Source organism: Nesoenas mayeri, assembly GCF_963082525.1.
Source record: "Nesoenas mayeri genome assembly, chromosome: 5".
In the NCBI taxonomy this organism is placed as follows: domain Eukaryota; kingdom Metazoa; phylum Chordata; class Aves; order Columbiformes; family Columbidae; genus Nesoenas; species Nesoenas mayeri.
This window is the reverse complement of record NC_137548.1, coordinates 61,771,559-61,784,207: the sequence shown is the minus strand read 5'-3', so window position 1 is coordinate 61,784,207 and position 12,649 is coordinate 61,771,559. Positions and strand designations below refer to the sequence as shown.

The window sequence follows — 12,649 nt, the reverse complement described above, 5'->3', positions numbered from 1 at the left end:
CTTTTCTTCATCAAAGTTCTCTCTTAACCCCTGTTTGCACATAGCTTCAGCCGTTAACAACCTTTGGAAATACCAACAGATATTTTTCTTACATAAATCTAGTGCGTATTGTTCCAGGTTTAATTATATGCAATGGAATGATACAAACTTGGAACATCAATCCATAATCTATGAACAGATTGGTAGAAGTATTCGATATATCTTGATAAAACTCTTAAATTCGTGGCAAAGCTTGTTGATCATGGCTTCTTTTTTTTTTCCTTTTCTTTTTCTTTTTAACAACTTCATGACCAACACAGATCAAACATCCATCCAGTCTACATTGTTCTTTTTTTCTTTTTTTTCATTATAACATACAAATGCCCATTTACAAATAATACATCAAAATGAATAAAAGTTTGGATACCAAAATGAAGATTTGTTCCAACTGATATAATGCCTTCAGTGTACAAAGGTCCGTGTGAAAGTCTTTTCCATGTGTTACAGCATAGGGCACAGTTGCAGTACAGAAGTACTCTGAGAGCCATTCTTCCTTTATAAAATACTGCTGAACATCCAACTGTTGTCCATATAGTCATTTACGGAATTAACACATGTTTTACTGTAATCTTGGCCAGTATTGAGACATATCAGGTTCACTGCCAGGAACTTGAACTGGAACTGACACTCCAGGGGAAATGAGACCTGAAAATTGAGGGGAAAAATTGATATTTTAGTTTTTCTATACATAGCACAATTTTTGCTTGTATTCCAGTATTAAATCTCGCCATCTACCAGCCTGCAGAATCAGGTGCGGGGGGAAGGGAGACATATTTTAAAAACCTGTGCACGTCTCACTGATGTGTTATTATAAATAAACAGTCATGCTTTGAGATAAATGCCAGAGCGTTGGCTCATTTGTTGGGAATTCAACCCAAAATACACTGAACATTTCTGTTCTTTTAATATGTGTCTGGCTTGCTCCTGTTTATGCTGACACTTACCCTTTTTTACCCTAGTTTGCCTTCCTATGCATAGGTTAATATTTCTACCGGTTACCTGCCTTTTTGATAACTTCAAATCTTTAGCAAAAAATAGCCTTTGACACAGACACGGTGAAAACATGCCCAGTCCTGCAAACGCTTTCACATACACTTAACTTCACAGGCCTATCTCCACTGAAATTTAACAGTGAAATAAAGACTGCCTTAGAAATCAATTACACAGGGAAGATTTTGAGGGGTGGGGGCCTCACTGGAGAGCTTCCCACTGCACCGCCCTTTGAACAACACCTCTGTTAATGAGCCATCTTTCATCTATCCCTTCAGCAGCAGCTTAAAAATCAGACTTTCTGCCCCAGCCCACAAGGTTATACATTTCTGTTTTCTGCCCGGTTCGAGAGCTACTAACCCCAACCTCTCCCAGCAATGGGGAGAGACTTTTCCCAGTGAATATCTGTGAAAAAAAATGAATTTCTGGAGCAGAAAGGCAGGGGGGCCGCGGGGGCACTCACCTGTGGAAGTGGTGCCAGAGGTGCCCATCGGCTGGCTGTTCATGTGTGTCTGCATGTGAGGAGGGGTGTAAGTGTCATAGCTCCGGCCATTCACCGATGGACTGGTGGGCAGCATGCAAGAGTAGGAGGAGGTCTGGCTGGGTACTGGGGGCTGTGGGAGCAAAGGACAAAACAGTGTTAAGGATTGGTTGAGGTAAACACCACGTTACGCTCTTCTGGATGGATGTACCAGCCCTCAGGGGCAGCGCGCACAAGCAAAGATGAGCTTCAGTTTCGAATTTGGGGACCTAAATGTAAACGCCTAGTTAGGAGTTCAACCAAGAAGCCTCTTCCTGGAGCTTTTTGCTCTACAGAAATGACATGAATGGTCACTGGCGCCTTTTCAGATGCCTTGTTGAGCAGATCCCTACATCTAGATGCTAACAAAAGTGTTACATACCTAAACCTAGGAACCAAAGCCCTTGTCTGTGCTTCTGTAGAAGAAAGACGTTTCCTGCCATTTGCAGCCACAGAGAGACAGAGCAGGGCTGGCATCTTATCTCACACTTGGTGGTTTAACTAAAAACTATTAGGCGTGCAACTAAAAATTAGTCTGCTGAGGCACACAGGGTGGTTACACAAGGTTGGACCTGCATCTGTGTGTTGCACATACACACAGACGATGTGAGTTTGGGGTGACCGAGGCTCTGACGCACATGTGCATCGATCCTCCATCAGCCTCGGTCACCCCAAGCCCATGCCAGCAGCATCCCAGGAGACCAGACGTCTCCATTTACCTGAACTCCAACCCCTAAAACTCCATCTGCCAGGGGCAAGAGCAGCTGGGGGCAGGGGGTGAGGGATGGCACAGTGCTGGGGAAGGACCAGCCAGGGGCATTTCCCACTCCAGGGTGCTGATGCAGCCCTGATGCAGGGAAGCAGTGAGGGAGCAGGATGAGTAATTCCCGCTCCGAGCACACAAGACTCGACATGTCTGCACATATTTCCTCCATCTGCACATCCCTGACACATGCTGTCTCTGAAAATGCAGCCTCGCTCTCTAAGCACACAAACATGGGGGGAAACGCACACCCTATGCCCTGGGAGAACAAGCAGCAAACCCCATGTCCACAGGGAGATGCCGATGGTTTGGATGCCAAATCTCCCACCCTGACATCATGCAGCCACATAGGCAGGACTTTCCAGAGACGTTCACACGTGCCAGGTCCCAGCCCAGGTGCCCAGCGGTGAATCAGGGGCCTCCTGCTTTCCCAGGGGTCCCCTCCCGTATCAGCCTTTTGATCTTTTGTCATCTGCTCTCAGCCCGCTGCTGGAAACGGTGCCACCGGCTACCAACGTCACGGAATAGCGACCTAGCCAACGTCATTTCTTTCTGCAGACTTGTGAGACTCTAACTTTATTTGGTTAATTTTGGTTCAGCAATTAGTAACATAGTAATTGCCGCAGCGAAGGAGTCAGGCTCTCTAATCTGCTCGCCTGTCTCCAGCAGTGGTCAATGCTGTGTGCCTCAGACAAAGCTGGAAAACTCCCGTAATTGGCCAGCACCTTCCTAGGCCAACCCCACCATTAAAAAAGGAGGAATTTTGCATCTGAAAGGTCTATAGAAACAGACCCCAAAGGAATAGATTTCTTCCTAACCCAGCTGGTGATCAGCTAATGCTTTCAGGCATGAGGATTGACAGCTCTTGCAATTCTGGCTTAGCTGGCATAACCACTGATGCTAATCACATCCTTCCCTCTCTCAGGTGTTCCTAATGTGCCGCTGCCACATTACCTACACCAAAAAGGCCAGATCCCTCCAGCAGCTTACTCGGGCAGCAACTTCCACAATACCGCACCAGTGAATTCCATAGGTTAACTGTGTTTTTTTCTGAAAAGGGCTTTCTCATCCCAGATTTGTTGCCTTGCAATTTAGAGGATGTTTCTCTTTCAAAATTTGGGAAAAGGGCTTGTCAGGGCACCAGGACTTAGATTGTCCTTTCTCTTGTGATTTTCCCAAAACAGGGCATCTTTTTAGAGGCCAGGGAAGCTTTTTGTGCCAGTTTCCCTGCAGCGTGGTTTGGGTCTGTAACTCCCCATCCTGGGATGAAGGGCCCCCGCGCTCCCACACACCCCAGGGGCCACCGAGTCCTGAGGGAGCATCGTGCCATGGCGGTGTCACTGGACTTACTTGCATAGGCAGGTTGTTGGCCATGGTGAAGCTAGGCATGGGCGGCAGTGCGCTGTACGTGTTTGTGAGCGCCGTGTCCGTTCTGCCCAACATGGAACCTGATGTGAAAGAGGAAACTATAATAGAATAGACAGATAGATGAACACATTAGTTCAACCATAATTAAAATCGGTGATACAGTCTGAGAGTCTCATTTTCCCCAGAGGATGGATGAACGTGAGCGGGTTGGTGGCATTACCAGGGGTGGTTGGTTGCGGGATCGGCTGGTAAACGCTTGTGCTGAAACTACTACTGATGGGAATGTGGCTGGGAGTGTTGCTGGCTTGTCTTCGCTGGTTCCTCAGCTTCTCTTCCCTTCTCCACTTGGCCCTTCTGTTAGAAAACCACACCTGGAAATACAGTGTTTTGAGAGACGTGAGTGACCTTACAAGGACTGGAGATGTGAGGCCTCCCCCACGTGGCTCAGGGCTGTGCTGATAGAGAGCTGGCTTGCAGCGTAGCAAAGCAACGTGTGAAAGCAAACTGTGGCTGCTGTTATTTTCCTGAAGGAGGAGATGGACAAATACCTGATCATAAATAAGGGCAGCCCTGTGCTTTGAGAAACCAGGATTAACAACAATTATAATAGTAAAAATAATAATAGTCATAATTGCACAGTAACTCGGTACCTGTATCCTTGCTTCAGGCAGGTCTATTTTAGCAGCTAGTCTCTCTCTTGCAAACACATCGGGATAGTGGGTCCTCTCAAATTCTGCAGAAGAAAATATGGTTACATTAGTTGCAAAGAGTCAATGTGGCTGAGTGTAAAGGCAGGGTCATTCCTGGACTGCCTCTGCTCTAACTGCTCTTAAGAAACATCACTGTAAAGACAAAGCTGAGCTTTCTTCATGTGTATGTGTGAGGCAGGAGGATGCCTTGCCTGCTGGGGAATATCGCTCAGGGGATCAGCAGGCTTGGGAGCAATGCTGCATCTTTCAAGAAGCAGTGAGGGCTTCTGCCTCCACTGAGGGGGTCCCCAAGGCAGCTCTGACCCTGTCACCAACAAGTGAAATGGCATGTCACTAAATAACAGCGGAAAATAAGAACAAAGATCCGCAGCGGGTCAGAGGCGAGGTGCACCCAGGCCAGTCAGGGAAAAGGGCACCTGCTCCCAGCCCCGGGCAGCGGCAGCGCTGGGGACAGGGAGCGAGCGTGGGGACAGGCACGGAGGATGCTGCCAGCCCCAGCTGCCTGCCCTGGCCTTCCCGGAGTATGGCAATGTGGCCCAGCCGGCGACATGGCACAGTCGGCAGGAGGAGATTTATTCCCCTTGAGAGGAGCCCAGGGTGTAACGCTGATGTTTCGGTATGATCTCTGCCCTGAGTACAGTCCCTTTGAAAACCTTTTAACAGCTTTTCAGTGCATACCGCAGCCATCGATGAATATTTGGAGCTCAATAAATAAAAAGGCATGGAGGGAGCCATGGACTTAAAATATCTGTGCATATATAAGGCATGTGAATGCCATGTTTCCATTCAGCTCTTAGTACAGCCAGGGCACACTTTGCTTTTCTCTCCCGCTTCAGCCATAGGAAAATGTCACTCACCTTTCTCAAGGGCTTCGATTTGCTCTTGGGTAAAGGATGTCCTATTTCTCTGCAACTTTCTTTTCAGCTGGAGTCTCATTTGGGCCTCGTCTGAATCTTCTCCATTAGAGCTGATGGAGTTAGTGTTTTCCCCTCCTCCTTCCTGTTGCGGACAGCCATCTGCGGAACCGAGAGTCGGAAAGTGAAACGCAGGTACCCCTGTTTTAAGATCCCTATCAGAGAAATAACATGATTGGAAACAAGTTCAGCCATGTTTCCTGACACCCTCCCTTATAAACGTCTCGGGTATCAAAGCAACATTGCGCTAATGACACGGGTAGCGTGGAAACATTTCAGTTTCCAGCATTATCATAAACATTGGAGATAAGGAAATACGATCGCCTGGTCTTAATTTCATTTTGTTTTTCCTCTGGAATAAAACCCGCATAAAAATACTTTCCCCCGAAAGTGATTCTTTCCGTGCATCACTGCTGAAGTGCCATGGCAGTCTTCTCTGTTTGCTGCATCTATTTACCTATTGCTACATTTAAAATAGTGATGTTCAGTATTTCAGATTATCTATAATCAGTAATTCCTCTCTAATCAATTAGATGTTGATAGGTTTGCAGAAAATGCTATTAAGAAACCAAACCAAGCTTGTAATCTTTTTAAAAAAATATTTATCCAGTTTTTATTTGAATTCTGCACAGTCAATTTCATTTTAAAGGTTGTGAATTTAGAAGTGCCTGCATTGTTCTGCAGTTTTATTCAACTATTGTATGAGTGTGCATTGCCTTGACACCTATTACTGAGCACAGCTGTAATTATATCATCACCAAGAACAGGCTATAATTGCTGAAAATGGAATTTTATATTTAGATAAAAGGACTGTCCATTCTTTGTAATGTGTTGCACCAGAGAAAAGTAAGATTTCTTTTAAAATTTTAACATGTAATTTTAAAAGAAATAGTAGCGAGTTCACTAACTAGCTAAATACGCTCTTCTGCAGCTGAACGTCTGGCATATCATTTAAGCGGTACGTTTTTAATTAGGGCATTTCGACCACTTTTAATGTAATTTCTGTCATTAAACAGGGGAAAGTTTCATTGTGCTCCCCTTTCGGGCGGTCGCAAGGATGCGTCTCGGGTCCGGCCGGTTTGCGGGGCTCTGCAGGGACCCCCAGGCCGCCGTGCCCGAAAGAAAAGGACGTTTCTGCCGAGGCAGAGAAGTCGTTGTCCCTAAATTAGCTCTCCCTCTCCTTTCAAAGCATATTTTTCGAGGCGTTTTGATGTCGCATATAAAGGGGGAGATGGGATGAGGGACGCATGGGCTACTTATGCTAATTCCCTTGAAAAGTTACGCCAAAAATAAATAGCGACACTCCCGCTACATCCTTTAAATATTGTGGGAAATCAACTTTAAAGTAATATCATTTATAATCGGCGAACAATGGCCCCGGCCTTCAAAGCTCGGGGGGAATTGTGACAGGATCTGGTGGGACCCTTTCAACCACTTTGAAATGTTTTAAAACCCGAACTTTCTCCCCCATTTAAACACAGGGATTCAGCGGCCGTGGTCACCATATGGGCGGCCGCAGCCCCATTGAGGCGGCCGGCGGCGGGTGAATAGCCGTGGGGGGGGGAGTTCTGCCTTTCAGGGGCACACAAAGCCGCCGAGCCCCGGGAACGCCGCCGCGGCGGGACAGCCGCCCTGCCCAGCGCTGGTGGCAGCGCCGGGGGCCGCGCCCGCCCGCGGTGGGGGCCGCCGCGTAACCTCCGCCACCGCCCTCATCCATCACTGTCCGCTCGGACCGGACCGGCACGGACCGGGGGGAGAAGCGAAGGGAAAGGGAGGGAAGGGGAGGGGGGAGCCGCGCAGAGGCGGCGAGGACGGCCGGCTGCCCCCGCAAGCCGCTGGGAGCGAGGGCTCCCGCGGGGCCGCGCCCGCCCTTCCCAGGGCCAGCCCAAACCGGGCACCCCTCCTGCCCCCCGCCTCACTTATTTTTAAACTTCAGAAGCCACACTTTTTTGCAACCTCGTCTCGGCGCGCTCCCCATCTCCCCAAAAACCTCTGAGCCAGCTAAAAGTTTCACCTAGTGTTAAACTCGCTTATGATTATCTAAAACCCCCTCGCGGAACAATTAAGATATCTTCTTTTTAGACACCCCCCCCCTTTTTTTTTTTTTAAAAAAAAAAAGCCCCTAAAAGGAGCGATCTCAATAGAGCTGTTCCACCTTCCAGACCTAATCCGTAAGAAAGAGAGTGAATGTCCGTCCCTATTATCCTATAGCCAGACCATCTGACGCTGGGTATAGGATTTGTTTCCTGGAAAAAAAAAAAAAAAAAAAAAAAAAAAGACGCTGGGAAATAAAATCATTCCTTAGTTTCTTAGTGTCTTAATCAGTGAGGCGGAAAACAAGCAAAAAAAGATAGCAAACCAATCGCGGCACCTCTCAGCTATAGAGCTGGGATCAAAACATTGTAGCATCTGTTGAAAGAGAAAGTGTCTAAATCCTATAGAAGGCTTTAGTCTTATAAGAGAGGGAGGGGAAAAAAATATAAGAAACAGTGTCTCGGTGATCCCTAAAACCACTAAATCACTAGAGAATTTCTCCCGGATAGAGATGTCTCTTTTTGTTCTGTCAGCCCTCATGTATCCATTATTTTATTCACTGCTGCATGGCGTTTATCAGATTGAGACCATATTTGTACCCCTCTGAGACCTAACCTCGCCTTATGCTTTTTGAGTAATGGACTCTTAAAATCCAGTAACATACCCCTGCAAGGGAAAAACATTAGAGGGAGCATGAATATTCCAGAGGAAATCCATTTTATTAATTTTAATTTTGCCATGCGGATGTTTTAAGTGCCTGCCTGCCTTTCCCTCGCCTCTTCTGCCCACGCACACAGGCACCCCCGGCCCCAGCCAGCCCTGCCCCGCTCCGCACCGCTTTATTTCGGTGGCAATTTGGGAGAGGGCTCCCGGGGTCCTCCCGCTCCGGCACGCTGCTGCCCAGGGTCCGCGCTCCCCCGCGGAAGCTGCGCTCATCCCCACGCTACGGGAAGGGGTCACCGCAAGCCCCCAGCATCTCCACCGACAACACCTTCCCCCCACCCGCCGCGACACGGGCGCCTCCGTCGCAACGGTCCCAGGTGCGCCCGCACCGCATCCGCGCACACCGCGGGGAGCAGGGCCCGGGAGCACTGCTCTGCGGAGAGGAGGGGAGGCAGGGGGAGCTCCTAAATGTTTTCATGTACCGTCTTTCCTAAAAAAATTTTTTTAAACAAGGAAAAAAAAAAAGAAAAACGGCGGGAACGGAGGGTGCCCGGACCGCCAGGAGCCACAGGGGCGGACAGAGCGCGCCCCTCGCCGCGCACCGCTCCGCGGTTTGGTTCTCGGGTGCGGTGCGAAGGAAGGACAGGGAGTCCCGACACCGGCCGGCCAGCCCTGGACCGGGGCAGGGATGCGGGTAGCGGGGCAGGGGCAGCCCCTGCCCGGCCCCCGGGCGCCGCAGGTAGAGACGAGCCGGGGCGCAGCTGCCGGGAGGGCCCGTCCCGGCTCCGAGGGGGACATAGGGCAAAACAAAATTAAAAAAAAAAAAAAGAAGACACCAAAGTGGGGGTGGGGAAAAGCGAGGACTCCACTCTATATTTCTAGTGTCCTTCATAGATTGTTTTCTTCTCTTAAAACTGACATGTCTAATTGGCAAGCGGTGCCATATCGTGTCCAGAGGTCTCCTGTGGAACATTTCTACAGCTGTCTCCTTCAACTAGACGCTTATTCATGTCGCCTTAATGAGAAACAAAACGATCTCTAATGAGCAATTACATAGCGACAGAATTGTTCCCATAACAAATTCTTGCGTGTGACAGAAACATCCTTTGTACCAGATATTCCGCACACTGTTACCGATTTTTTTCCTTGCGGGGTGAAAACAAAAAGCAGGTTGTTGTATATAGACACCTCTTCTAAAGGAATGACCACAGCCAGGGAGAGAGCCGAGCTTCAACAGAGCCCGTATTCAAAAAGAAGCCATTAACCATCTTAAGTATGTAACGTAACATCCCATTATCCTTCATATTATCCCCTTGTCATTCCTACAACAAATACCTATTAATCTTCAGGATAAACAGTTTCCTATATTTACAAAGTTGTTTCGGGTCCATTGAGGAGGAATTATAATCAGCCCTACGGAGATAGTTACCGATCCCCCCAGCTTTTGAGACCCCGGCACGGGAAGGCGGCCCGGGTGGGGAGCAGGATCCTTAATTACCAGGGCTGATGGGCGAGGTTAAGGATGAGCCCGGGAACCCGCCCGGCTGCTGCCGGCACCGCAGCTCGGCGGCCGCGGCTTTGACAGCGGCTCCTCCCGGTTCCCCTGCCCGCCGCAGGACCGGGGCCGGGGCTGGACGCCCGCCCGGCCCCCGCCGCCCACCTGCTCGCAGCTGCCCGGGGAGGCGGCGGGAGGGACACCCGCAACCCTTGGCCGGAGAAAAAACTGCCCATCGCTCTCAGCATGGCGGCGGCGATCGGGGAGGGGGCGAGCGGGACCCGTGTCGGTGCCACCTCCGCCAAGCGGGGTCGAGCCGGGCCGGGGAGCGGCGGCCAGGTTGTCGCTTACCTTGGGCGGGCTGCCCGGGTACCGAGGTGCCGGGATACCAGCCGGGCCGGGTGCCCCAGGTCCCCGTCTGCCCGTTCAGCATCCTTAGCTTGTCGTACATCCCGTCGGCACCCATCTGTTGCTTTTCGCTAGCCAGGTTGCGTAGGACTCTGTTTATCGACGACACCTGGAAGGCAAAGGACAGGAAAGGCAATGGTAGTGCGGTAGCGCGCTCCCCGCCAGCCACCCGCGCAACCCCCGCGGCCCTTCCGCGCTGCGAGCGGCTCCTCGACCTGGGCGCAAGTCAGGGGCTCCCCGAGCGCCGGCTGCGAGCTGCGGCTGCCCCGACTCGCTCACTGCTGGTGGTGGTGCAAACAAACAAACAAACCAAGGGGAAAGGAAAAAAACAAGCCCCAAACCCAACCCTGCAAAACCACAGTGATAGCTTCGACTGATGCTCGCAGTCCTGAGGCGCCAGGCACAGGGGTGACCCGCATTTTTTTTTTCCCTCCTTAAAGGCATTTGTCAGATTCTGTATGAAAAAACACGTCTGACCCTGCCACATGCAAATGATGTGAACCTGCTATCCTCTCATCTGATATCAAAACAAAGGAAGCAGAGGCTCGCTACGGCTACCCAGCATTGTACACAGTACACAGGAAGGTTTTTTTCATGAACTTACACTGGGTATATTATCGTTGGTACAGACCCCCTCTGATAGTAATCTGTCTCGAATCTCCCACGCAAAGATGGAGGGGCACTCTCGTTTATACTGCGCTATTTTGCTTACAACTTCTGGAGTCGCTACTCTCGGTTTACTACCTCCGATTGCCCTGGGTCTGATGGAGCCAGTTTCGTAATACCTGCCCAAAATTTTACTCACACATCCATTCGACACCTGGATAGGGAAGCGGACAGAAAATCACATTATTAATAATTTCAAGACAAAAATAAAATTGTTTAAGTATGCATTAAACAATGACAAGCTTACGTTTTGATTGTCCAGCACTTGGACTTTTGCATCTGCATGGGTCTATAACACAAAAATATACCTTAAATGGTATGAGAACTTACTTAGAGAGTCTTTTTTTCTTTAAAAAAAATACATTCGTGGCCCTACCCTCTACAAAAGTGATACTTTAAAAACATTTGTAAGAAAAAAAAATCTGCTCAAAACGTAATTCTTTTAGTATTAATGTTAAAATACGTCTTAAATGCGAACAATAGCTAAGCCAGACTAGTCTCCATCGTCCTCACTGCTCTTAGACAGAGTACTTGAGGGGGACAGGGTGAGTGAGGGGTTATCAAAACCTATATTTACAATGTACCCCTGAGCTGCGCCAGATCGCGTTAATGTGTCCATAAAGACAGATTCCGGGCTAAAACAGCGTGGCTTGGGGGGGGGGGTATTTTTTTCTCTTTTTTTCCCCGCTTTTTGGAAGAATAAAAAGGTAAGATTAAAAAAGCAGTAAGCCACGCCAAATGCATACAGAACTCACAAAATCATAAGTAAATATGGGGGAAGGGGGAAAGGAGAGGAAACTGAAATTATGCCGAGTCGTATAATTCAGTTTATTACAGCGAACTAACTGTAACGAGAGTGCAGGTTATCACCGGACGGAAATAAAGGGGAACAAAAAATTTTAAAAAAAAAATAAATAAAGGTAGATATATTTACGCTTAGAGAGGTCTATTTGCAACAACAATCAAGATAAGCAGATGGATCATTTTATTAGGCTGGAAGGCGGGTGGTGGTGGCGGTGATGGTGGGTGAGTGTGGGGGGGGTCGGCAATTAGCGCCTTGGCGGCCAGCGGTGGACAAAGCGGCTCTGGAGCGGAGCGGTGGGAGGACGGGGGACGCCGCCGCCTTCACCTGCAGGATCCGGGAGATGTCGCAGGGCCGGGCGCCGCTGTGAGCGAGTTCCACGATCTTCTGCCGCGTGGAGTCGGGCAGCGGCCTCCCGTTGACGAACACCCCGCCGAGCTGGTTCACGCCGCTGTGACCTGCGGGAAGCACAGCGCCCACCATAGTACCCTCTGCTCCCACCCGCCCGACCCGCGCACACCCCGCGGAGCGCAGCCAGTGCGCCGCTCCTCTCCGCGCCCCGCTGCGCAGCACCCGCCGCTCCGCTCCGCCCGCTCAGGAGCCACCGCGCCCGGCCCCGGCACCGTCCTCGCCCGCCGCTCCCCGGGAGCCACCGCGGCTCCGAAAAGCGCCCTCGCCCGCACTCCCCGTCTGCAAAACCCGCCGCAGCGGCGAACCACCCAAACCCAGCCCAAAAGCCCAGAATATTCCGGACTAGATCGCCTTGGGTTGCTTCCTTGCTTTCCTTTTTTTTTTTTCCCCCACCAAAGAAAAAGAAAAAAAAAAAAAGAAAAAGAAAAAAGAAACCCAAACCCACCCAAGCCTGCCTGCACAGCCACGGCTCGCCTCGCCAAAAGCAAAGCGAGAGGCTGCCTCGCCAGTGCCCAACCTGCAGCTCCAGGCTTTGGAGGAAGTCTCCCTGGAGAAGCTCTGCTCTACGCGCGCTCCGCTCTCCTCTCTTTGGAGCCTCCTGATAAATTGACTCCAAGAGCCCAGGCTTCTTAGCAATAAATAAGCTCCAAATATAGAAGAGGGGGAAAATATGATGAGCCTCTCTGACATTTGTCTTTAAAATAAAACTAGCTGCACGTCAAGTTTGAGCTTAATTTCTGGAAATAGGCGGAAGTCGCCCCGGATCATGCATGGAAGGCTAATTGAAAAGATCAGTTGGAGCACTTGTGGCAGGCGTGTCACTTTATGACAGTACTCTGCTTTTGAAAATTGCATCGTCACGACAA

General features: G+C 49.8%; 1 protein-coding gene across 6 annotated transcripts; it reads right to left on the bottom strand.

Moving 5' to 3' along the window:
- Positions 1-598: 598 nt before the first annotated feature.
- On the bottom strand, positions 599-12,309 carry PAX6 (paired box 6; the record flags this gene model as incomplete). Of its 6 annotated transcripts, none has more annotated exons than XM_080345619.1 (10): positions 11,631-12,309; positions 10,818-10,859; positions 10,509-10,724; positions 9,848-10,013; positions 5,248-5,406; positions 4,331-4,413; positions 3,901-4,051; positions 3,663-3,778; positions 1,493-1,643; positions 599-684 (listed from the first exon to the last, which is right to left on the bottom strand). In XM_080345619.1, the coding sequence occupies exons 1-10, from the start codon at positions 11,853-11,855 to the stop codon at positions 599-601; spliced, it is 1,395 nt and encodes a 464-aa protein (XP_080201745.1). In that variant the 5' UTR covers positions 11,856-12,309. The 6 variants fall into 6 exon arrangements, with proteins under 6 accessions (XP_080201745.1, XP_080201747.1, XP_080201750.1 ...); XM_080345621.1 differs by having other exon boundaries at positions 3,663-3,760; positions 11,700-12,309; XM_080345624.1 differs by having other exon boundaries at positions 10,710-10,724; positions 11,700-12,309.
- Positions 12,310-12,649: the final 340 nt, after the last annotated feature.